A 23,075-nucleotide genomic window follows, 5' to 3' on the forward strand; every position below is an offset into this window, starting at 1 on the left:
GACCCACTTTTGAAAAAACTTTAACCTTGGCCATAACTTTTGAACAGTTGGTGGTAGGGCTTTCATACTTTACATGCGTATTCCTTGTGACAAGACCTTCCTTTGGATAGCAACAACTTTGTCCTTTTGACCTTGACCTTGGAGTTTGACCTATTTTAAAAAAAAACTTTAACCTTGGCCATAACTTTTGAACTAATGGTGCTAGAGCTTTCATACTTCAAATCTATAGTTCTTGTGACAAGACCTTCCTTTGGATATCAACAACCTTGACCTTGGAGTTTGACCTACTTTAATTTTGAAAAACTTTTAATCTTGGACATAACTTTTGAACAGTTGGTGATGGAGATTTCATGCTTCACATGTACATTCCTTGTGAGTCCTTCTTTTGGATACCAACAATTTTGACCTTGGAGTTTGACCTACATTTAAAAAACTTTAACCTTGGCTATCACATTTGAATGTTTAGTTCCAAGGCTTTCACATTTCACGAACGTGTATCATGATCTTCCCTTGGCCACCATTTGATCTTGACGTTTTGCTTACTTTTAAAAATCTTTAACCTTCGCCATAACTTTTCAACGTTTGGTGCTAGGGCTTTCATATTTCACAGGTATATTCCTCGAGACAAGACCTTTCTTTGAATACCAACATTTTTGATCTCTTGACATGGAGTTTGACTTGCATTTGAAAACTTTAACCTTAGCCATAAGCTGCTATATGGGGGCATCAGTGTTTCACAAACACATCTTGTTGACTTGAGCTTTAGAAGTTTAATGTTCCTTGGGCCAGCTGAGATGAGCAAACAATAATTTCAATTTTTTAAAAACTGCATTTGAGCTGACAATGTCCCTGCTCAAATGAATATTTAATAACAAGATTACAGAGAGTATAAATTTATTCAACTATTAATTTACACAGCAGAAAAACGGACAACAATTGGAGTTTGCCTTCAAAATTTTCATAAAATGGTACACAAAATTATGTTTTCAGAAGAAACAGAGTACTCGTACATATGAAGAGATGCACAATTTTATTAAAACTTAAAAGATGACAAATGGTGCATTTAAAAATATGTTGATGAAAACCATGTTAAAATAGCATGCTGCCTTTTAAAAACTGTTGACGACAAAAGAAATAAATCATCAAGAATGCTTTGGAAAGACTTGGATCCTGAGTAGGCTGAATACATTAAGTGTCAAATGTGCAAAGAAAACTCATATGAATAGTTTTAGAGCTGTTTTGTTTGGTATTACAAATTATATATCTACCATCACAATTATTAAATCTTTATGAATATATATATGTCAACAAGCAAACTTCTGAAAACCTTACATTCAGATTACAATCAGGAATATCCAAACAACATATAAATGACTGAATAGATCACACACATCTAAATCTTCATAAATATCTTAATCTAGACAATGAAAATGAATTAAGATGATCACATGACGAAATAAACAGGGAATTTAAGATAAATACACTAGTAGCACTAATGATCATGTTCACTTTTCATTGGACACTCTCACTCCACTGATTGTCTGTGAACTTTCCTATGACCTCATTGGTGCACACTGAACTTCACATGGACATTTACAATATCATCAATTGAAAAGTGAAAATGAAAGTACAACTTTTACAATACACAAGGCAATTTGATTGGATTGCAAGGTATTTACCATCCTTTCTAAGGTACTATAAATGATATGAATTGAAAAGACAAAAGCTTTCAAAACTCACAGATCTATGCAAAATTTTGCTGATAAACAAACAACAACTCTTATAAACCATGATAAATTCACTTTGTATTAAGACTATTAATTCATATCGCACATCATACAATCACTCATTCAGTCAACAGATCCTTGTCCAAGATGTTTAAGAAGATGCATACCATGTGCTTCACCCCCCACGGTGAGCTTCATCACTCCAGAGTGAGGTTAACATCCATCTCTAAATCAGATTCATTCAACTGATCAGCATTCTCTTTGTCCACCAGAGCAGTAAATTTCTGTGGCCTCCTTAAGACATCAGTTGAGGTAGAGGATATTTCAGAATCAGCATCTGAGTCGTGCTCAGATGGCTGCGACAGAGAGAGTGAGCTCAAATGAACATCGCCACAGTCGGACGCACTCTCTGAAGAAGTGTCCAGTAGAGAAGGATTCCTGTAATAAGGCAGAAAGAATCTTTATTACAAAGATGACACAGCTACAAAATAATTTTTACTACTCTGGTACAACATGCAATGTGTGTTTTCCTTCAAACACCATAAGTCTAAAATCTTTCAAGAGGTCCATGGACCTTGAAATCAGGGAGTATTCAGGGTATTTCCACATATTATCCAAGACATGTATTAAGAGTATTTAATCATATCCAAGATAATGCAGATATCATTCACTTGTATGTCACACAAAACTTCATCAAGTTTCTTTGCTAAAGATTTTTTTTCAAAACAGAATTTCATAACTTTCTTTGAATCAAGAAACTTTTATTATATTTCTCTATTCCTAATGTACATATTTATCATGAAGATTTCCAAATTTATTTCACAGTATCAAACATTTATATTTTATGTTTTATATATTAAATTATGAATGAGGCAAATACAGAGAAATTAAAAACTTCTTAAACTCATTTAATCATAAGTACTGTAGATTCCTTATTTTACGCGAGTACTTAATATCGCGAAATGGCCCAAGGGCGTCAAATCGCGAGAACAATAATTCGCGAAGGGGTGATATATCTAGTGATTTTACATACATTAAGGATACACCAAAGGCTTTTTACAAGATTTTCAACAATTTTGAGATTTTTGGCTAAGAAAAAGAAGTTAATCACTGCTTTATAATGCATGTAAAATTTTTGGTAATTGTGAAATGGTTTTCTAATTATTTAACAATAATGAAACATAAACACTACCACATGTGAATGTTCCGTTATTGAAGCTTCTGATTTGATCTGTAACTGCCTGCTCATGAAAGACGCAATAAATCACTGTGACCACTTCGGGAATTCTTCACTAGCCACACAGAGGTTATCAGTAATTAAACTACAGGGACTCTAGATTTAGAGAAGAAGATCTAACAGATCACTGATGACCATAAAATAGGAGGTGGAGCTTAGCTCTTGCCATTTTGCCGGGAAATCTTTCTGATTCAGAATTGAACCTATTTTACTTGATTAAAAGCATCTAAATACAGAAAAGAACCTCCCATTCTTGTGAATATTCATGGAAAATATGGCTAAGTGACAGGTATCCAAAGCTGAATCTCCAAGGTGTCATATATTCCTAGCTTTGGCAGATTTTGTTGTGTAATGGGTTTTTGCCCTCTACTGTAAAGTAAGATCAGACAGTTTGTGGTATTATTTCAAAGGATTCAGCTCCCTTATTTATTGACCAATTTCTCTGAAAATTGGATGGGTTACTTCTCAAATGTGTGTTCACAAAACCGTATCTCAGATTTTTGATATCTAGCTTAGTTTTGGAATTATTGAGGGAAATGTTAAATTAGGCTAATAAATTGTTAATATTGAAGGACAAATGGCTGTAACTTTTGAATTAGAAGATTTATCAAAAATCTGAGATACAGTTTTTAAGTTCAATCTTTAATTTACCTTGAGGCAAAATTAACACTTTGAGGGGTTAAATACAAAAAAGTTGATTTATAAAATATTTATGCACTACAATTTACATTAATATTTAAATAATTTTTAAATAAGTTATTAATTAAAGTTTAAATTAGGATAATTCAATAGTAAATTTAACAAGCTTTCAAATGATGTATACTTTTATTATGTTATCTTTGATAATGAAAGAATTACATGCAAATTAAATTCTGGCATTTGGAAACCTTTGGTGTATCCTTAAAGCACCATAAAAATAAAAGCGAGTAATTTAATTTCGCGGGCGGTGCTTCTCACGTAATTACGCGATAATTAATTCTTCGCGTATATTTAGGAATCTACAGTATTGCTCATATTCATTAAGATTTTGGGATCTTCTTGTTATTATAACAATTGTATGCTGAAGCAAAAATCTTAAATCTTTTAAGTGCCCATTGAAATTTTGTAAATGTGACCTTGAACTTGCCAAGTCCTTGGTTAAAAAAAAAGGCACATCCCCTGTTCATTAGTAATCTTTCAGTGAAATCTGTACATGCAATGTTTCTCCATTAGAAAATTAAAGACATGCTTATAAACCAGCAGGTCTTTCAAAATCTGCCAGTACCCTGTACTTTTACCCAACTGAAATCATGATTGTACTGGCCAAAATATTTGATGGAGAAAAAAAATTAGTAACATATTTAAAATAGCTTTCACAAGGTACCTCCTATTTTCGAAGTAATACATTTCTAATCTTTCTGAAAGCCTTATACCAGTTACCCTGAACTTGCTGGAATGATCTTAGGACAAGGTCATGACACACCCCAAGGTCATAAACAATCCCTGTACCAAGTAAGAGCTTCCAATGATTCTCCATTACAAAGTTGTAGCCCAGGCAAGAATTTTTGTACCTTTCTGCCAATGACCTTGAACTTGCCAGACTGACCTTGGATCAAGATCATGACACACCCTCAGATCATAAGCAGTCTATGTATCAAGTATGAGCTTCCAGTGATTCTCCATTTGAAAATTATAGCCTGGATGAGAATTTTATACTTTTTTTCTGCCAATGACCTTGAGAACTTCCCGGATTGATTTTGGGTCAAGGTCATGACACACCCATGTGTCAATGTATAAAAAGAAATTGAATTGTGAACATCATGCATGTTTAACACGACCTATTATTGGAAACTGTTCTCATGTACTAACCTGTGTGGTGCAATGGTTCCATCAGCATTAGGTGGGTCCCACTGGTGGAGTGCTATACGCCACAGGCGTACCTGACTGTCCCAAGAACGACGGCTGCACTTTCTGTATTTATTGGGAGTTCTTGGATGTGTCTTTAATCTCTGGGCTCTATTGTAATCAAGGTAAATAAGAAGATTAGGAAATTTCAACACAATATTTATCTCCATTATCTTATTTAAAACACATTTCTTGTTGTCCTGCATAAGAAATTTATTTGAATTGTCAATGTTGAAATTCTTCATGAAAATGTTTCACTGCAGTAGTGTTATTTTACTGTGTTACTATGCTACATTTAACAAGCATGAATCTCTCTTACTTGGGCACCACTCGTATGTATCTGTCATAGGCTAGGGTATTTTTGCCATAGTCAATGGCCTTCTGGCGTCGTTCTAAGACAGATCGGTCAATTTCCCTTTCAAATCTAAAAATAATTCTATTTACATGAATTTTATAGTAAAAATTCTAATCTCATACATCAACATTGTTTGAAATAACCGTGCGCCCGACCGCCCGAGACGCACAAATTTTGCCGCGGACAAACAGATTTGCATGTATCAATGCCCAACTGGACATGTTAAAATTCATATATTTGATAAATATCTCTCAAATCAACTGATAGTATCGGTGGCTAAGTGTAACAAGCAAAGGGTAGAACTCAACAGCCTATAGATTTGGGATGGAAAATATGGTGATCATGCCCTATTCACATTATCGCTAAAACATATTCATAAAAGACTTATTTTCTCGGGCTAGTTGAGTTTTGGCTGGGCTTACAACTTTCACTTTGTCATTCAGCAGTCAGCCCTGTATGTCTAGCTAATTCTATCGTGAGTTTCAAATGCTGACATCAATAATGAATATTTGTATACCTTTACTAGAAAAATGTATCAGCTAGTGTATGTAACAATTTACAAAATTAATTTTAAAAATTCTGTGATTCTCTCAATGAAATACAGTGTCCACTGTCCAATCCGACAACTATGCTTCTGGCACAATTGTATATTCCGACCACTGTACATTCGGAATTCAGGCGCTATTTTGTCAACAAAACTAGATATTAAAACATTATGATTTCACTGAGGGTAATCCGAACATAATTATACGGGTGTCCCATAATGAGCCACTGGCCGGGTAACATGAATGCCCAATTTGGTCACATTGGTATACTTAGATAGTTAATTACATGTACGAGCTTGAAAGTGTTAATGTATGTAATAAATGAAAATTTTTTGTATTTAAACATTAGAATATCAATTCTCTTTGTTGTTTTCAATTTTATTTTAGTATTGAAAAAATAGGATCCACATGACAGAAAATATTAAGAGTGCATGATATTTAGATTGCCTTTACCTTACAGAATAATTAAGATTTTTATCTTGAAATTAAAATCAAACATGCAGTCAGAGTCATTCATAAAGCCCTTACAAAAAAAAATAAGTATGGCAAACTACTGTGTATCATGCAGACAATATACAATTTGAATGCAGCATCTTGTCTAATAGAAAATGTTTCACTTCCGGATTAATATAAACTGAATTAAGTGAGAAATTAAGTAATTTATATAAATAAACAAAATAATTCTTTTCAGTAAATTTGTTTAATGACAAAGTATTCTTTATCTCAGTAAAATTGAAAATAAGAGTTAAATTCCTGTAGGATCGATGCTTCATTAAAAAAATAAATACATGTACATTACTGATATAAGTCACATATTCTATTATTTATTTTCTTGGAATTACTTTGTCTAATTTCAATCGACTTATAAAATTGTTACTGTATATACTCGCCTATAAGTAGGATTTTTGGGAGTTCAATTTTGAACCAAAACTTTAGGTCCGACTTATATGCAAGTTCTAGAAAATTTGGAATTTTTCTGGAAGAGGAAATTTACTACTAGTGTAACAACTTTACGTTTGTAAAGATCGGAACATATTCTAATGCAGAAATGAAGATCTAAGGTTTCCACCTGCACATAAAACAAGTACTCGGAGATTTAAATGATCCTGTATTTGTTAAAATTGTTAATAAAAGATCAAATATCAATGTCTTACCCTAAAATGCACTTTGAAACACTGGTAAATACAATAGATTATTATTAATCTAATATTGGTAACAGATTCTATCAAAAACCTGCACCGACTTGTATGCGTGTCAATGGCTAACTCTTCCGAATTAATCTAAAAAAAATACAACCGAATTATGAGCGGACAAACTTATAGGCAAGTATATACGGTAAGTTTATAGAACTTCTGTACTGTTTGTGTATTTCCAATCATAGTAGAACCCCATAACGCTGGCCATTTCCTGTTATTAGCCTGACCATTCAAACATGGCAGTAAAAATTGTCAACAACAACCGTTGAAGTGAAGAAGGTTTTTACGTTTTAAACATTCAGGATAACTTTTGAACTTTCTAAAAAAAATTTTGGGGGGTAATAAAATTTGAAGTTTACACCCAAATTAACCCTTAATATTTTCATCAGCGACGTCGGGGACTTAAATTTCATAATTGATTAGAGGCATTAAAGAGCTCCTATTGATTGACAATTGATCGTCAGCAATAATCGTTTCATCACTACATATAGCACAACATCTATCTATCTCTATATATACACATAACAGCAAAAAGTTATCAATGATATCAAGTACAAGAATTTAATATCTGTATCTACAAACATTCTACTAAACTTATTTTCATCAAATCTGTGTACTGGTTGTTGAAAAATATAACTTTCTTTTAGCATTGAGAATGACAGAATTTATCTGTTCCCGTTACATTACTAGGAGGAAAATTGCTTAGCACATACCTTTATTTCACTCTTTTTTTTTGGTTTGTTATACGATGGGTTAAAGAGTACTTACCTCTGTTGCCTTGACTCCTCCCCATACAGCTGAAGTTTCCTTCTACCCCTTAAAAAATGGAAAAATTTACAATTATAGAAACATGTCCATAGAACATGAAAGCCCTACCCAGGGTTCATTAGTAGTGCAACATGAAAATTTGCATTAGTGTATGAAGTTCGATTCTTGAATAGTTTCTTTAAACTAAGTTTTATACACAATAAATTATATAGTCATAGGTCATTAGGAAGGTCAAGGCAAAACAAGAGTCCCATTGGCCACATTGGTCACCTGAGTTAATATGGTCCTGCTGTTCTTCATCAGCAGATTTTAGCTATTATATATTCCTTTACAAATCTTTGACCCCTAATGTGATCCCACCCTTCCCCTCAGGGCAATGATTTGAACAAACTTGAATCTACACTACCTCGAGATACTTTTATATCAATGTGACTAAACATAAGCTTTGCTGTTCTTGAGAAAAGATTTTAAAGAAGTTTTTTTAATATATCTGTACATCTTAAACTCTGATGGGGCATTGTGGCCCCCATCCACCCCCAGAGTCATGTTTTAAATAAACTTGAATCTACACTACCTGACGATGCTTCCATATTAATATGACTAATCATGGCTTTGCTGTTCTTGAGTAGAAGACGTTTTAAGTTTTTTTCCCTTAATATTCCTATGAAAAACTTCGATAACCCATTGTGGCCCCTCACTTCCCAAGGGGGTCATAATTTGAACAAACTAGAATCTACACTACTTGGTGATGCTTCCATATAAACATGACTATTTATGGCTTTGTTCTTGAGGAGATTTTTCCTATATATTCCTGTGTATAAAACCTGATTGTCTATTTGTCCCCCCCTCCCCCCCCCCCCATGTTTTGAACAAACTTGAATCTACACTACCTGATGACACTTCCATATAACAGGCAATCTGCCTGTACCTGGTACTTTTACCCAGGGGAGATCATGTTTGTACCAGCCAAAATATTTGTTGGAGAAAAAGCTGATAACATATTAAATTAAAATTACTTCCACAAGGTACCTCCTATTTTTGTAAAAGTACCACCTATTTCTTATCTTTTTGAAAGCCCTGATATAAGCATGACTAATCATGACTTTACTGTTATTGACAAGAAGTTTTTGAAGATTTTTTTGCTATATATTCCTATGTAAAACTTTGTCTACTTTGTCCCACCCTTACCCCATGGGGTCATGATTTGTTTAACTTCAATCTACATATAATGAAGCATTTACCTAAGTTTCATCTTTTCTGGACCTTTGGTTATTGAGAAGATATTTAAAAAGTGCCATTTAATTTACACTCATTCTTAATTATCCCCACTTGTAAGAGAGCATGACCCTTCATTTGAACAAACTAAAATCCCATTCACTCAAGGATGCTTTGTGGCAAGATTAGTTGAAATTGGCCAGTGGTTCTTGAGAAAGAAATGGAAAATGTGAAAAGTTTTTAGCCGACAGACAGATGCCAAAACCCTTCGATCAGAAAGGCTCACTTGAGCCTTTGCCTCAGGTGAGCTAAAAATTGAGGTTGGGGAAAAAATTTCTGTCTGGCAAGGGATTTTTGGAATTTTTTTTTTTAAGGCCTCAGGGTTGTGGATAACCAGTCGCCCACTCACAAATGCGAGTAAAATTTGCTGTGGGCGATTAAATATTAAAAATCTGGTCGCCCACATGGCGAACAATTTTTTTTCTGAAACATAATCACATTTCAGTTTTATTTTTTATGTACTTTCAGTTTTTAAGAAAACGCTCTATTAACTAAGATTTTTTGTGTTGCTTACAAGCATATTATTCAAACATATACGTAACCGAGATCAAACATGACAATTTATCAAAGCGGTTAAATCTCCGTTGATACAAGAGCAAATGTTTGAGATTGTTCTAACAGAAATATTGTAACAATTGGCTATGGTTGTCACACACTCCATCCGGACTCCATTTCACTTATAATGGATATAAAAATACTCAGTTCATATTCAGAAGACTTTCTTTTATCATAATGATAGAATGGATACAAAACTTCTATAGTGCACTGCTTTATGAAGTGTGATATATTTTTTTTTTTCAATATGTAAGCCTACTTGTGCATTGATTGTTCACGGTCCCTGATCTCCATTTCTTCAGCCCAATCTCTAACCCTTGTTTGGCTCCTTAAATCAGTAGCTTCAGGTGTGTAACTGCAAAATGTTTCAAACTTTAGAATCTTCTTAAACAATTTAAAAGGTGAAATATATGACACTTAAATAAATTGATGGTGAAATGTCTTCTTTACCTGTAAAGAGCAAATCTATTAAAAATTTATAATCTTGCAAGTTAGTTATAAAACTTTTCTATCATGAAAAATTGAAGGGGTCCCAATTCTCATCATAACTATGCACTTTGTTTGTGTGCTTAAGAGCAGAGAAGACTTTCAAACAACAACTGCATTTTCACTATATTTTTAACAAAGACCTGCCCTTACACAAAAACTCCTGACCCTGGGGCTACAATTACAATTATGGAAAAGGCAACCTTACTCATTATATTTATGCACCTAGTTGTTTGCTTAATACCCAGGGGCAGAAAAGATTTTCAAAGAATTAATGCATTTTCACTATATCATCAATAAAGCCCCACTCAAACACCAACCCCCTGACCCAAGGACAAAGAAATGCACAATTTTGGAAGAGGCACCCTTGCTAATCAACTTTGCACTTAATTTGTTTGCTTAATACCTTAGGAGCAGAGAAAATTTTCAAAGCAATAATGTGTTTTCATAATCATTAGAGCCCATCCACCCCTCCTCTGCCAAACACCTTGTCTCATCATAACCATGCACTTAGTTTACTTGTTAAATACCCAGTCCCACCCTGGGCTACAACTTTCAAAATTTTGGAAGAGGCACCCATGCACCTAGTTCACCTGCAAAATATATGGGGGAGGGAAAAAGAATTTTAAAGAATTGATACATTTTCACCATTTGATCATTAGAGCCCTACCCCAACTCCAGAACCCCTGACCCTGGGGGACATGAATTTCATAATTTTGGTGGAGGGCTGAATATTTATATATCACAGCAATTCACTGCTTGATGTCCAGGAGTAAAGAAGAAGATTTTTAAAATTTGAATTCGATGGTTTTAACCCCATCCCTCAGGCCACAGCAGTACATGGACCATTAAATTCACAATTTTCGTTTCATTTCATCATAGATGCTATACATGTATAATGACAACCAGAAATATGTCCATAGGACATGAATGCCCCGCTGAGGGTATATTAGTATAACAACATGAAAATTTGTATTAGTGTATGAAATTTGTATTAGTGTATGAAATTTGTATTAGTGTATGAAATTTGAAATTTGTATTAGTGTATGAAATTTGTATTAGTGTATGAAATTTGAAATTTGATGAGAATATCTTAAATAGTTTCTATAAAATTGAAATTGAAATCTAAAAAGTTGGATATAGATGTTTAAGTGCATAAGCTTACATAAATATATCGTAAATGGTTTCTTTAAATTTAAGCAAAATGCAAATTTAAGCGAGGTCAAGGTCACAGGAAAGTTCAAGGTCAATTTTTTTGATGCAGTTGAATAGTTCTTACAAATATGTATCAGCCTATTAAGTTTGATTAAAATATTTTGAATGGTTTATTTAAAACTGAGCTAAACACTACTTTAAAATAAATGAAGTTAAGATCAAAGGAAAGGTCAAGGAGAAAAAATGTTGATGCAGTTGAAAAGGTTACATCAGTATGTATTAGCATATGAAGTTTGATAAAAATATTATGAATGGTTTCTTTAAAACTGAGAAAAAAGAGGTCAAGGTCAAAGGAAAGGTCAAGGTCAAAAATGTTGATGCAGTTGAATAGCTCTCTTCAGTACGTATCAGCATATGAAGTTTGATAACACTATATTGAATGGTTTCTTTAGAACTGAGCTAAACACTAATTTAAGGTAGGTCGCGGGTTTGCTTTTGTCATCAATTTTGGTACACAATTTCGACAATTGGAGTGGTTGTTTTGTGCACATTTGATTATGACGTCAGTTACGTCACAAAGGCGACGTTGCATAGCTTCCCGTTTATTTCTCTGAAAATTACTTTAGCAATAGAATCTAGTCCGTGCGAAGCGTAGAAAGTACATGTTATTTTCCGTAAACCTCGTAAATGAATAAACCAAGAGTATTATCCATGTAGGTTTGAATTCTGCTCTGATTATACACGTATGTGTAATATGTGTAAGAACAAACTAATAAAACATGACATGTAAATGCGATGCAAAATGCAAGGAATAATTTATATTGTAAATGAGACTATACTGCTAAAGGTCAATGAAAATGAGTCAGTGTTAAATTAAAGATACGGCATGCAAAAAGAAAGTTACCGTAAACTGCTAAGCCGAAAAATTGAAAGGCTGTAAGTATGCACGTAATTTGCAACGAAGGGAAGGTGCGAAATACACCATGTTTGCTCAACACAGCTTGGAAAAATGTTATTTTTTAGGATAAAGTCAATCCCTCAACACTAAAAACGGATGAAATTTAATTACATGCATTTTCCTCTTTTTTAAAAAAAATTATCTTGTATTTGAATCTGATACAGTTGTTCTCTATATGCAGGCAAGCAAGGAATTGATTTATCATAGCGAAATGCATTAAACATGTTAAAATAAATTAATACAAAAACCCAGCATATCGGACCTTTATGACACTGTAAACAGATAATAATATATTACATGTATTACGAAATACAAGTATCGAGTACAATTTTTTTTCTATATAACAAAATTAAGCTGTCTGCATATAAGCTGAATGCAAGTATTTTACATTTTGCTGATGAAAATTCATTAAAAAAAAAAAAGAAAGAACAAATGTTTGAGAGTTGACCTACGACTTTCGATTTATATAAAAGGAACATTGCCGGTAAACCCCCCCCCCCCCCCTCTCAGTAGTGGTTTTTTTTTATTGACCTATTTCGAATGAAGTGATAAAATTCACGTGTTATACCAGGTTCTTGAAAATTTAATAATGAACTTGAACATCCTAACATTACTTGAATTAATATATTATCAAACGCAGTGTTGTCGCTGCATATTTAATTCTAATGCACGAAGAATGTTTATATCAATATACCGTTCATTCTGATGTCGTGGACAGAATATGAATTTCACAATACTAGAGTAGATAAGTTGCTGTTCTTCTTAACACATTTCCACAATAAGTGAAATGCTGAATAAAATTACAGTGTGCATCTATGTAACCTTTTAGATCTTGTATATTCCAAATATAAAGATACCTGTATGTAAACGCGATTAAGTTCAATATATGACGTTTTAGTCATAAATAACGCCATAAACGCAACATTTTGGCATTATAAAAGCAAACTTTGAAATTATTTAGCAAAAAAACTAGCGAGAAGACATACTGATTTTTTTACCTCAAAAGTTTTAATTTTACCTCATCTTGATATTTTGAAATTTCTGAGTAATTTGTCTACGTCTTTAAAAAGTTATCCGACCTTTTCTAAAGAAACACTTTCGATAAAATTGTTTTAAAAACGTTATTTTCCTATATATTTTTATAGTAAAGCGTAAAAATGTACCGAAAACTATACTGTGTTTACAGTAATATAGCATTAAAACCACGTAGGCAATTTTAATAAAATTTTCAGATAATATGCAGCAAATTCTAAGGAACATTATATCAAATTTTCAGGATATGTTTTCTCGTAAAAATTTTTATGCAGTAAACCCGTGACCTACCTTAAGAGCCCTCTATACACTGCACACTAGAGAGTTCTGATTTTGTGGTATTTTTATGCAGATAGAGTGATCTGCCCTTTGATTAAAAATAAAATAAATTGAAATGTACGGTTTATTACTTAATTTGCAATCAAATCAAGCATTCATAACACTTTAATAGGCCAAGATGAATAGATAGAACACTTCATATGCATGTATTTTGCCCGTTTAAGTAAACAACAGTGATTTATGTTCATCAGTACTTCATTGTCTTTGAACATTTTTCCTGGGGGTAAATGCAAGGCACCCTATGCTGAAAAAGTGATAGATAAGCTCAATGCTTACACCTTTACATACTATAATTTTCTCAATGTCCAAAAAATAGTTTCCTCTAGTGTATATAGGGTCCTTAAGAAAAGAGAGCTCAAAGTCAAAGGAAAGGTCAAGGTCAAAAATATTGATGCAGTTGAATAGCTCACATCAGTATGTATCAACATATGAAGTTTGATTACACTATCTTGAATGGTACCTTTAAAACTGGGCTAAACACCAATTTAAGAAAAGTAAACTCAAGGTCAAAGAAAAGGTCAAGGTCAAAAAATGTTGATGCAGTTGAATAGCTTACATCAGTATGTATCCATATATAAAGTTTGACAACAATATCTTGTATGGTTTCTTTGAAACTAAGCTTTGAACTGAGCTAAACGCAAAGTGTGACGGAAGGACGGAAGACGGACATGACAAACACTATATGCCCTGGCCATATTCATGGCGGGGCATAAAAATGTTTGAACATTTTCTACAGTTTCAGAGAAAAAGCTGAAAATGTTCAAATGTAATCGGACAATGGATGACAACGGACAAAGATAGGAACAGATAGGAATATTTCACCTGTGTCACTTAAGTGACCTAAAAGTAAATAATTTTTACTGCCTTGGTAGGACTCATGTAGACCCTCGGTCTTTGAACCTTTGGTCCCATAGATAATGAATTTTCAACATTGGTTAACAGTTAAGTTCTTTTAAGTACTGTAAAGTCGCCTGTATTGGCCGTACTTTCTTTTCTTCAGAAATTTGTTTAAAATTAGGGATGTGCTTAATACATCGGAACAAAATATAACCCCCTTTTTTCCAGGTCACTTTCACAGTGCTGAGGACCATTTTCCCGATCCATATGAATTGATTACTCTTTGTAACCAATAACATCAAAGTTTATTACTATTACAGGGCTCGAAATAATTGATGGCCCGCTGGTCTGGGACCAGTGAATTTTCAATCTGGGCTAGTACATTGCAGAAGGCATGTGCCCTTTGGGTCAGCATTTTTTAATGCATAATAAAATTCATTCACATTCGGGCTAGTTAACTTGACAGGGTTGTGTTTCCCAACTTCTGCCGTTTGTTGTTTTGATAAATTGTGCTTCTAAGTATCACAATATAAAAAATATTACTATTATTATTATGGTTTTGGGCCAGTCTTTTTATAATCTACTGGCCTAGAGGGACAGTGAAAGTACTCAGCTGTCCAGTAAAAATTTAAGGCAATAGCCTGAGTGACTAGTAAACAAAAATAATTATTTCTAGCCCTGTATTACTCTAATTTCAGAGTCATTTACGTCAGTTCTACCTGTTGTAGTCATATACATCTACCCTACCTGTTAAAATAAGATAATCGTTTCATAAATAAAACCATAATGAAAAACGATCTTTGTTTTTGTTTTATTTCCATTGCGTATTTCGCCATTTTGAACTACCGTCGCTTAAATCATATACAAGAACTGCATGTCGCTTAAGACAAAGATATATTAATACCTATAAATGAATCAACAACTATAATCTTTGTGATATATTCTGAATTACCCTTAATTCTGTATCTTATTTTTATTTTATTAAATTTCAGATATGCAATTAGAGGTGCAAATCGTTAGGGATTCTATTGTCGCGTCATTGTTATATATAACTTCAGTCTATGTTGTCACGTAGGACATAACCATTGTTTATTTAACAATTATCACCTCAACACCTGCAATGAAAGCAACACGTTTTTTAAAAGAACTTATTAAAACGTATTTCAGTCGGAAGCACAAATAAAAACGTATTTGTAAAATACAATCAAGCACATTCAAGAAAATGTTCATAAGACATAAATATTAAAATATTCATTGAGCATGTCATCATGGTCACAGCACTGATTGTTCATTGCACTAGCTAACTAAAATAATTATCGATGGATACCAAGAACTGTTTAATTACCCGAAGCCATACCTTTGACACTAATATCACTTGGGTATGATTTTTGTTTACGTAAATGCTGACACGCACTTGTTATGCAATATACCGGTAAGCATAACTTCATAACACGCTTGGAATTAATTTGAAAAGAAAATAATCAGGTATTTCTTTTATTATCTCTGGTTATATAATTATTAAAAAGATTAAATTTAAATGTTCACATATGCACAATTATAATACGTAGAGTAAAAAACTGACTTGCTACTTTCGTTTGAGATTTCGTAAATTTTTCTACTTTTATCTTAAGTTACTGTACTAGAAAATTAAAGTCACATCCAATTTATGCATTTTTTGGATGCGCATTTTACATAGGACCTGCGTTTTTTTTTCAGGACTTTCAACCCAACTTTGGGGGTGCGTCTTTTACACCATTGCGGCCAATACACGCGACTTTACGGTATTTTCTTTTTTGAATCATTTCTTCCAGAATTTTTATAATCAATGACAATTACCATATGTCTTTTCGTAATGGTGGGAAATCCTCATTTTGCACCTTTTCTGAGAATTCTATATTTTTCCATAAAGGTCTTCTGTTTCTTTAAGAAAAGAACATATTTTTGTTAGTGCAAGAATGCTGATCTTAATTTACCATTACATCTTTATATTACTGATCACACATAAACTAAATTAATTTACATTAATTTATTATCAATCAAGTCTATTTATAATGGCCACTTATATTCCAAGCTAGTGACGGATACTAGGGATATAAACTATACAGCTTTTATGCAGTTCTTTGTCACCTGTCTCGTGATTCAGTGGTCTCCTTGTTTGCTCTGTTGCAGTGGTCTTTCTTTGGCTGAAGTGGACTTCTCAAAGGGCTCACACCATCTCTGGATCTATACCGAAATTCTTTACTCCTACAAATGCAATGGGATGGATTTGTTTAGCATTTGTTTTTTTTAGGTTGGGATTTTTTTTTTTTTTTTTTTTTGCCAATGCATAATGGGGTCAAACATCCCCAAACTGAATTAACCAGGTGTGATATTTACAGTGGACATCCAACATGGCTGTCTAGAAAACGAACTTCAAAAAGTTGCAAGGGAATGCTAGATGTTTCAATAATGATTAGTCTTTATATATAGGGTAAATGTTGACTAGGTTGACATAATTTATGTCTCATATAAAGCTTCATTTAACATTTTTTTGTATAAATTCAATCAGCTGATTATCAAACACAGATTTGGCAGAAAAAAAATCCATCCTGGGGTAATTTGAATGGGTAGGATGGGTTACAGGAAACAAACAATTTTTTTAGGCCTTATGTAAATTGTAAAGTTTTGTTTACAATCAGACATCTATCCAAGTTTTCACAAGTTTGCATTTTATTTAAAATTGACAAAAAAATTGCAAGTATATGATTATTAATATTTGTACTAGGGAGTTTTAAAAAAGCAACTCGGAGCAAAGAAAAGATGCATCTCCATTGTTTGCATAACTGTACACCACCTTGTGAGGAGCTAGGCATGGATAAGAATGATTACTTCATATTGTGCTAAATTATTCAGGTCCAGCACAATCTCTTGATTTAGCTGTAAAGCTGTATTAAGCTATTCAGAATAGCTTGATTTAGCTATTTTATCACACTTTTTTCTTGAATGTGTCATTTTTTCAGCATGTACCTTGGTGCAGTGATAATATTCAACCTTGAACCCTTCTGAAAACAATGCATGTAAAAATCACTCACCAAATATTGTGTCTCCTTGAGAGACTTAGCACTCGTTTCTAAAAGTTTTGGGGCTATATAAAGCATATTAATTTGTGACCACACAGTACTTCTTGAATGAAATTATGAAGGAGGTCAGTTATGGTCAACAAGATAATTGACTGGTTATAATTCAACACAATGAGAAGCAATCATACGTATCTGTGCTGCACTGTACACAAGGAGGTGTATAGTTATCCAAACAATGGAAATTCATCTTTTGCTTAAAAGTATTCAACAGCTGTAACGTTAGAACTATCGTTGATTTGGGTTGATTTTATATTAGCCCATAGTACATATATAGGAATGGTCAAATACTTGCAACTTTTTTGTCCATTTCTTACAAAAACAAAACATTTTTATGAAAAATTGCATATAAATAGCTTTGTCAAGATTCAATTTTTTCATGAATTGTTTTCAGATCAGTTCAAAATTGAAAAATTATTACTGCATGAAAGTACAGTTTTCTGCAAATCATTAAAAAAAATGTTCATTTAAGAAATAAATATGATTCAATAGCTAAATAAAGCTACTTGGGGTAGGTAAATAAATCTTTGTAAAAAAAAGCTAACTAGGTAATTCAATCTACGTAGCTATTACTGCTAAATGTAGTGAATGTACCTGACCTGCCTATCATCTTGGTTGTAATTCTATCATGAGAAAAAGGGACCATATGGTATAAGGAATTACATATTCATGATATTGGTGGCAATAAACAGTTAAAAGTCATAAGAATTGCCCATCAAACAAACGTAAGAGGATTTTCTCCACCTCATTTTACTTCACTGCGATTTCTTGAGAAAAGACGACTGAGCGAGCGAATTTTCCATTCTCAAGTGTTCAACATGCTCAAGATTTTTTTTTCTTCTTCTTTAAATTCATACCTGTACTCAGCATTACGATCTGGACGTCGTTTGATTAGCTTTCCTTCTGTTGAGAATTTGTGATGTCCCTCATCCATTTTCAAACTGCACCTTAACCAACAATAAGAAATGGTCCCAAAAAAATCTTTCTCTCACTCTCTTTTCCCACCCAAAAACAACCAGACGCAAAACAAAGATTCGCGCCAAAGTACGACGCAAGCGCTACCAAACCAAAGCGAAAGTATCTGATTAAATTTATGCCTCCGGATAAAACCGGAAAATTATCAGCCAAGGTAATTTCAGAAAAACGGATGTAAAAGCCTTTTTTTCTATTTTATTTTTGTTATTTTATAGATGTCAGAGAAAATAAAGAGAGATACATTTCAATTTCGAAAAAAGAGCAAAATTTCTTTCATAATTAAATAATTATAATTTTACCATACACTTCAAACATAAAAAAAAAGGATAGATCATCGTCTCTTCTATTTTGGTCAAACATTTATTAAACATTTTGGTAGGTTCCCTTGTTGATATTAATAAATATACTGAACCAGTACATGTATATACAAAATTACATTTATATCTACAAAATGCATTGATTTGTAATTTTGTAAATATATATTACTGGTATAATTTAAAACTTCATGTTTAACTGTGACGATTCAAATTAATATACATGTAAGGAGAGGGCGTAACAAGTTTAAGAACTTGTGCCCATGCAATCCCTGTTTTTCTAAATTATAATCAATTATGTTCAAACCAATCAAGCATGTCATCTTCATGTATGATCTATGTGCACTATGATGCATGTGCATTTTGCACTTTGATTAATAAACAGTAGTGTAGCTGCATGGGCAAAATACGACTTTCTGACTGCAAAGGGTATGCATGGCGCCGCATTGTCCCATTTATTAATAATTATCATCACTTTGTGAAACAATTTTGTTTTACAACAGACAAACATGCAGCTTGTATGAATAAATTTCTTTTTCTGTGAAGAAATGTTCTGTTGATTTCAATATACAAACAGATATGCTTATAATAAATTCAAAATATTTTGATATATGCATGTATATTATTTGTTTTCACGAAAGAATTTCGTATTTATATTTATTCAATTTATTACTGTTTTGTTTTTTTTTTTTTTTAAATAATGCCGGATGCTTTGGCATACATGGTAGCCAATATGGTGGCTAATGCAATTTTTGCTTATTTGATGAATCAATAATTTACTGACAAGGAGATAGGTCAATAACAATTCACAACCTGAGAAATCCACAAACTTGAGAAAGATTTTTTGAATGTTGCCTTAGCCCCCCCCCCCACCCCCATTCTGGGGATCTACGAGTGAACCTTGACCCTCCAGGAACGTATAATTTTGGTGATTTTGGCTCTGTTTCACGAAATCCGACCATGCTTTTCCGTGTTACGCATAATATTACTGGAAAAATAAAGAACGATGAGTTGGGTGAGGGAATTTCCATTTCCGTTTTTATGCGGACACATCTTTTATATAACCTGCTCCTTTGTTTACCCTTTTGTCATTTCGCGCAGATTTCATTGAGGTATACGACAGAGTCTGCATGGAGTGGGAGTGATGGTTGTTGTAATTACTCTGTGTGATATGTAAGCAAAATTGTCTGTTTAAATGTAGGGAATACACAAAAATTGTTGTCAACGGAATAACTTCCTGTCTGCACACGTAATAAAACCATCGCTCCGATTGGTCGATTTGGTCTTGTTTTTCAAACACTACGGCGGCGCTTTATGTGCCCAGACACATCTTTTATATTAATGAACAAATTCTATGAGAAATTGAACATGGGGTGCTAGCTATGTAGCAATACTTGCCTCAGGCTGGACTTTGTGTTCTTTGCTTATTTGAATCGCATGAGGAGCCGTTGTGAGGGAAGCGGGTGCTCAAGTTCGGGATTTGTCGCGTTGTGTATTGTATCTTGGAGGCTGTGACAACAAATCGACTTACCCTGTGGCTTATCTGTAGCGTAAGAATTGCATGCGAACCTTGACATTAACTGTATCTAGGTTTTTTTTCAAAGAATATCCTATCGTTCTTTATGTTGTCCCCTGACATTGTGATTTTCTTTGTTCAAATGTATGCAGGGTATGGAAAATGTCGAAACTTGGGAACAATGACAGACCACCCCAGTTTCATCAACCATTAAGAACAATTGCCACAAGTAACACGATTCAGAATTTGTTCTTACGAGAAAAAGTAAAGATGAATTCTCCTATGTCAAATCTGGCTTTGAACTTGAGTGAACTGAGTACTGGAAGGTAAGTGTAATGGAGGTGAGAAGACAGTCAGGGTGTTCTACAGTAGATTGAAAATATGTGTATTGCTTTTGCTTCCCTGAGAGAGGAATTGACAGTTCTCAAGTCACTTTTTTTTTGAAACGGACAACGGATACATAAAAAATCTAAATTGTTTTAAAATGGAGCACAGCGGATTCCTCCCAGAGTGACAATATAAACATTTTTTTTATAACTATATATATATATTTTATAACTATATTATATTTATTTTTATATTAAGTATATTTTACACTCTGGGAACAAGCACCTGTGGATAATGCTGAAAATGTAAAATCTTGAATATATTATTATCATGATGATGTGAGACAATTTTTGTATGTTTATATCCAAAATAATAGTTAGATAACAAGTAAACATCAAATGTATTAAAAGTTTAATATTTTTAAAAAAAATCATCATACAAATTTACACAATTTGTTATGAACAATAATGAATTTGAGAAATGGATTTTCAGATTCACTGCCATAAGTATAGTTTTTTGCAGACACCCTGGGCAAATTTAGTAAGCAGATGTCTCATCATGTGATGAGATGTCCATGATTAAAGTCATGTTCAGTTCACACAATGTAGGAGTGTTTCCAACTAGACTGTCCAGTTAGACAGGTCCTGCACTATCTAGTCTGAGTCTTAAATGATAGGACATGTATGCATAAAAAAACTTAAACCTCAGTAAATGTACAAATTGATTACACTTATTTATCTGAGTTAGGAAGATTTCTTACCATTTTGACATCATGTACTTCATTTTTTTTCCCCAGTTTAATGTTAGTTTCTATCAAATCAACTCAATTTGGCTGGTTTATTTTATATGAAAGAAATGTAAACTTTCTTACAAACATGCCAATCTGTATTCTTGGAATTATCCTATTAACAAATCAATTACAACACAATAGGTGGTCAAATAGTCCATGTTGCATGTTAATTGGACCTTGAAGTCTGAGTCCCCACTACAGGAGGGCCTAGTTTGATTGACATATATGCAAATGAGGGCAGCATGTTTTGTTACTCTATTATGTCATCTAAGAATAAACATAAGCCATCTAGAGTACTTACAAGTTACATTAATGTTATTGTTTAATACATACATATAGGAAGTCATAGCTGATATTCCATAGATCAAATTAAGATATTATATAAAGCATTTTGTAGCAAAAGACTTGCAAGAATGAAGGATGAAATAAGTATGCTGTCTGACCTGCTGAATTATTTCAATTGTAGAGGAACCCCAAGGAGAAAGTTATCTTTATCAAGTGTCGATACACCACCAACATGTAGTTCAGCCAATCAGGAGCAGGGCAGTTCCTCAGAATCAGGTATTTTAAGTATTTGTAATTAATAATTTACAATGACAATTTTTGCATATAAATCATAGATTATTTGAAATTGATTTGTTTTCCCTCCTCCGTTTTATTTGCAGTTCTGTAAAATTCATGTGAAAATTATGCATTTGGTGTCTATTATGTATCATGCATGAATTTGAATAAGGTTTGAGAAATGCTCATTTGTCATGTTTGCAAAGGCATGTGATACAAATATTGTTCAGTTTCCCTGAGTTCTATTTGCAAGGCTAAATGCATATTAAGACTTCTAATTTTCTGGAAATGATGTGTGCTTTCACATTTGTATGTGTGTCAGTTAAATTATTTATGTTTTTGCCTTTCATTTTTTTTGGGGGGGGGGGGAGGGGGGGTACCAAAGTTATAATTATGAAAAGATTTTTCTAGCCATCCAATAGGACAAGATAGTATTGAACATCTTTATGTAAAGAAGGCTTTTTTTAACACTTTCATTGTTGTATATACACCTCCTCCTCACTATTAAGGCAATCAAACTAAATCTGTGATAAGAATATGATTATCTAGATTAAGGTTTTTTAGAACAACATCAACCTATTGATAACAGGTCTATCTCAAAATCAAATAAACTACACAGTTCCATTCTCTGTTCAGTATTTTGTGTCAAAGAGACATATTTTCTTTGAACCTACTAATTAATTCTGAGCAGTTTATTGGTTAATTATGTTGTTTGATCTCATAATGGTAGGTCTTAAGCACTTAATTGGGGCAGCCTGTATTTCAATTTTGATTTTAATCAGTGACACAGCAAGAGAAACCCACATGATTTCCTGTGAGTAAAAATTTAATGTTTTAAAATTGAATGTAATACTCAGCAATAAACATGCTCTATAGTCCATACAGGTGTCAATTAGTCCAATGTCAAACCCTTAGTTACTTTTCAAATGTTCACTAATTAAGCATCTGTCAAATATTCAGTAAATACATGAATAATGTTCATTTTATAGATAATTTCTTGGGAAGATTACTTTGTTAAAATTAAAGAGAACACCTAAAATAAGAGCAGTGAATATGAACGTTGACCATAGCAGTGGATTATGTTTCTTATGAAGACCTAATGAGCTTTCAGCAATTTTAAGCATTAA

The 23,075-nt window shown here is 33.0% G+C and overlaps 2 protein-coding genes across 2 annotated transcripts in view; one reads left to right on the forward strand and one right to left on the reverse strand.

The window, feature by feature from the left end:
- Window positions 1–877: 877 nt before the first annotated feature.
- On the reverse strand, window positions 878–18,475 carry LOC133192661 (histone RNA hairpin-binding protein-like). Its single transcript, XM_061328657.1, has 8 exons — window positions 18,323–18,475; window positions 16,477–16,593; window positions 16,186–16,269; window positions 9,802–9,897; window positions 7,713–7,760; window positions 5,168–5,272; window positions 4,813–4,959; window positions 878–2,165 (listed from the first exon to the last, which is right to left on the reverse strand). The coding sequence occupies exons 1-8, from the start codon at window positions 18,397–18,399 to the stop codon at window positions 1,925–1,927; spliced, it is 915 nt and encodes a 304-aa protein (XP_061184641.1). The 5' UTR covers window positions 18,400–18,475; the 3' UTR covers window positions 878–1,924.
- Window positions 18,476–19,915: 1,440 nt separating this feature from the next.
- The window catches only part of LOC133192581 (M-phase inducer phosphatase-like), a 30,163-nt gene continuing 27,003 nt past the window's right edge, over window positions 19,916–23,075 (forward strand). Inside the window, exons 1-3 of the mRNA XM_061328576.1 lie at window positions 19,916–20,304; window positions 20,423–20,596; window positions 21,854–21,948. Of these exons, the coding sequence (XP_061184560.1) occupies window positions 20,433–20,596; window positions 21,854–21,948 (259 nt within the window). The 5' untranslated portion in view covers window positions 19,916–20,304; window positions 20,423–20,432. The remainder of the gene's footprint in view (window positions 20,305–20,422; window positions 20,597–21,853; window positions 21,949–23,075) is intronic.

The sequence above is a fragment of the Saccostrea echinata genome, unplaced genomic scaffold (genome assembly GCF_033153115.1).
Source record: "Saccostrea echinata isolate AGI-Se365-2 ecotype Australia unplaced genomic scaffold, CSIRO_AGI_Sech_v1 ptg000001l, whole genome shotgun sequence".
Classification (NCBI taxonomy): Eukaryota; Metazoa; Mollusca; class Bivalvia; order Ostreida; family Ostreidae; genus Saccostrea; species Saccostrea echinata.

Coding starts and splice junctions, on each gene's coding strand:
- LOC133192661 (XM_061328657.1), bottom strand. CDS start 18,399: ATGGATGAGGGACATCACAAATTCTCAACAGAAGGAAAGCTAATCAAA. Junction 4,960..5,167: donor TACATACGAGTGGTGCCCAA/GTAAGAGAGATT, acceptor TGATTACAATAG/AGCCCAGAGATTAAAGACAC. Junction 2,166..4,812: donor GGAACCATTGCACCACACAG/GTTAGTACATGA, acceptor GCCTTATTACAG/GAATCCTTCTCTACTGGACA.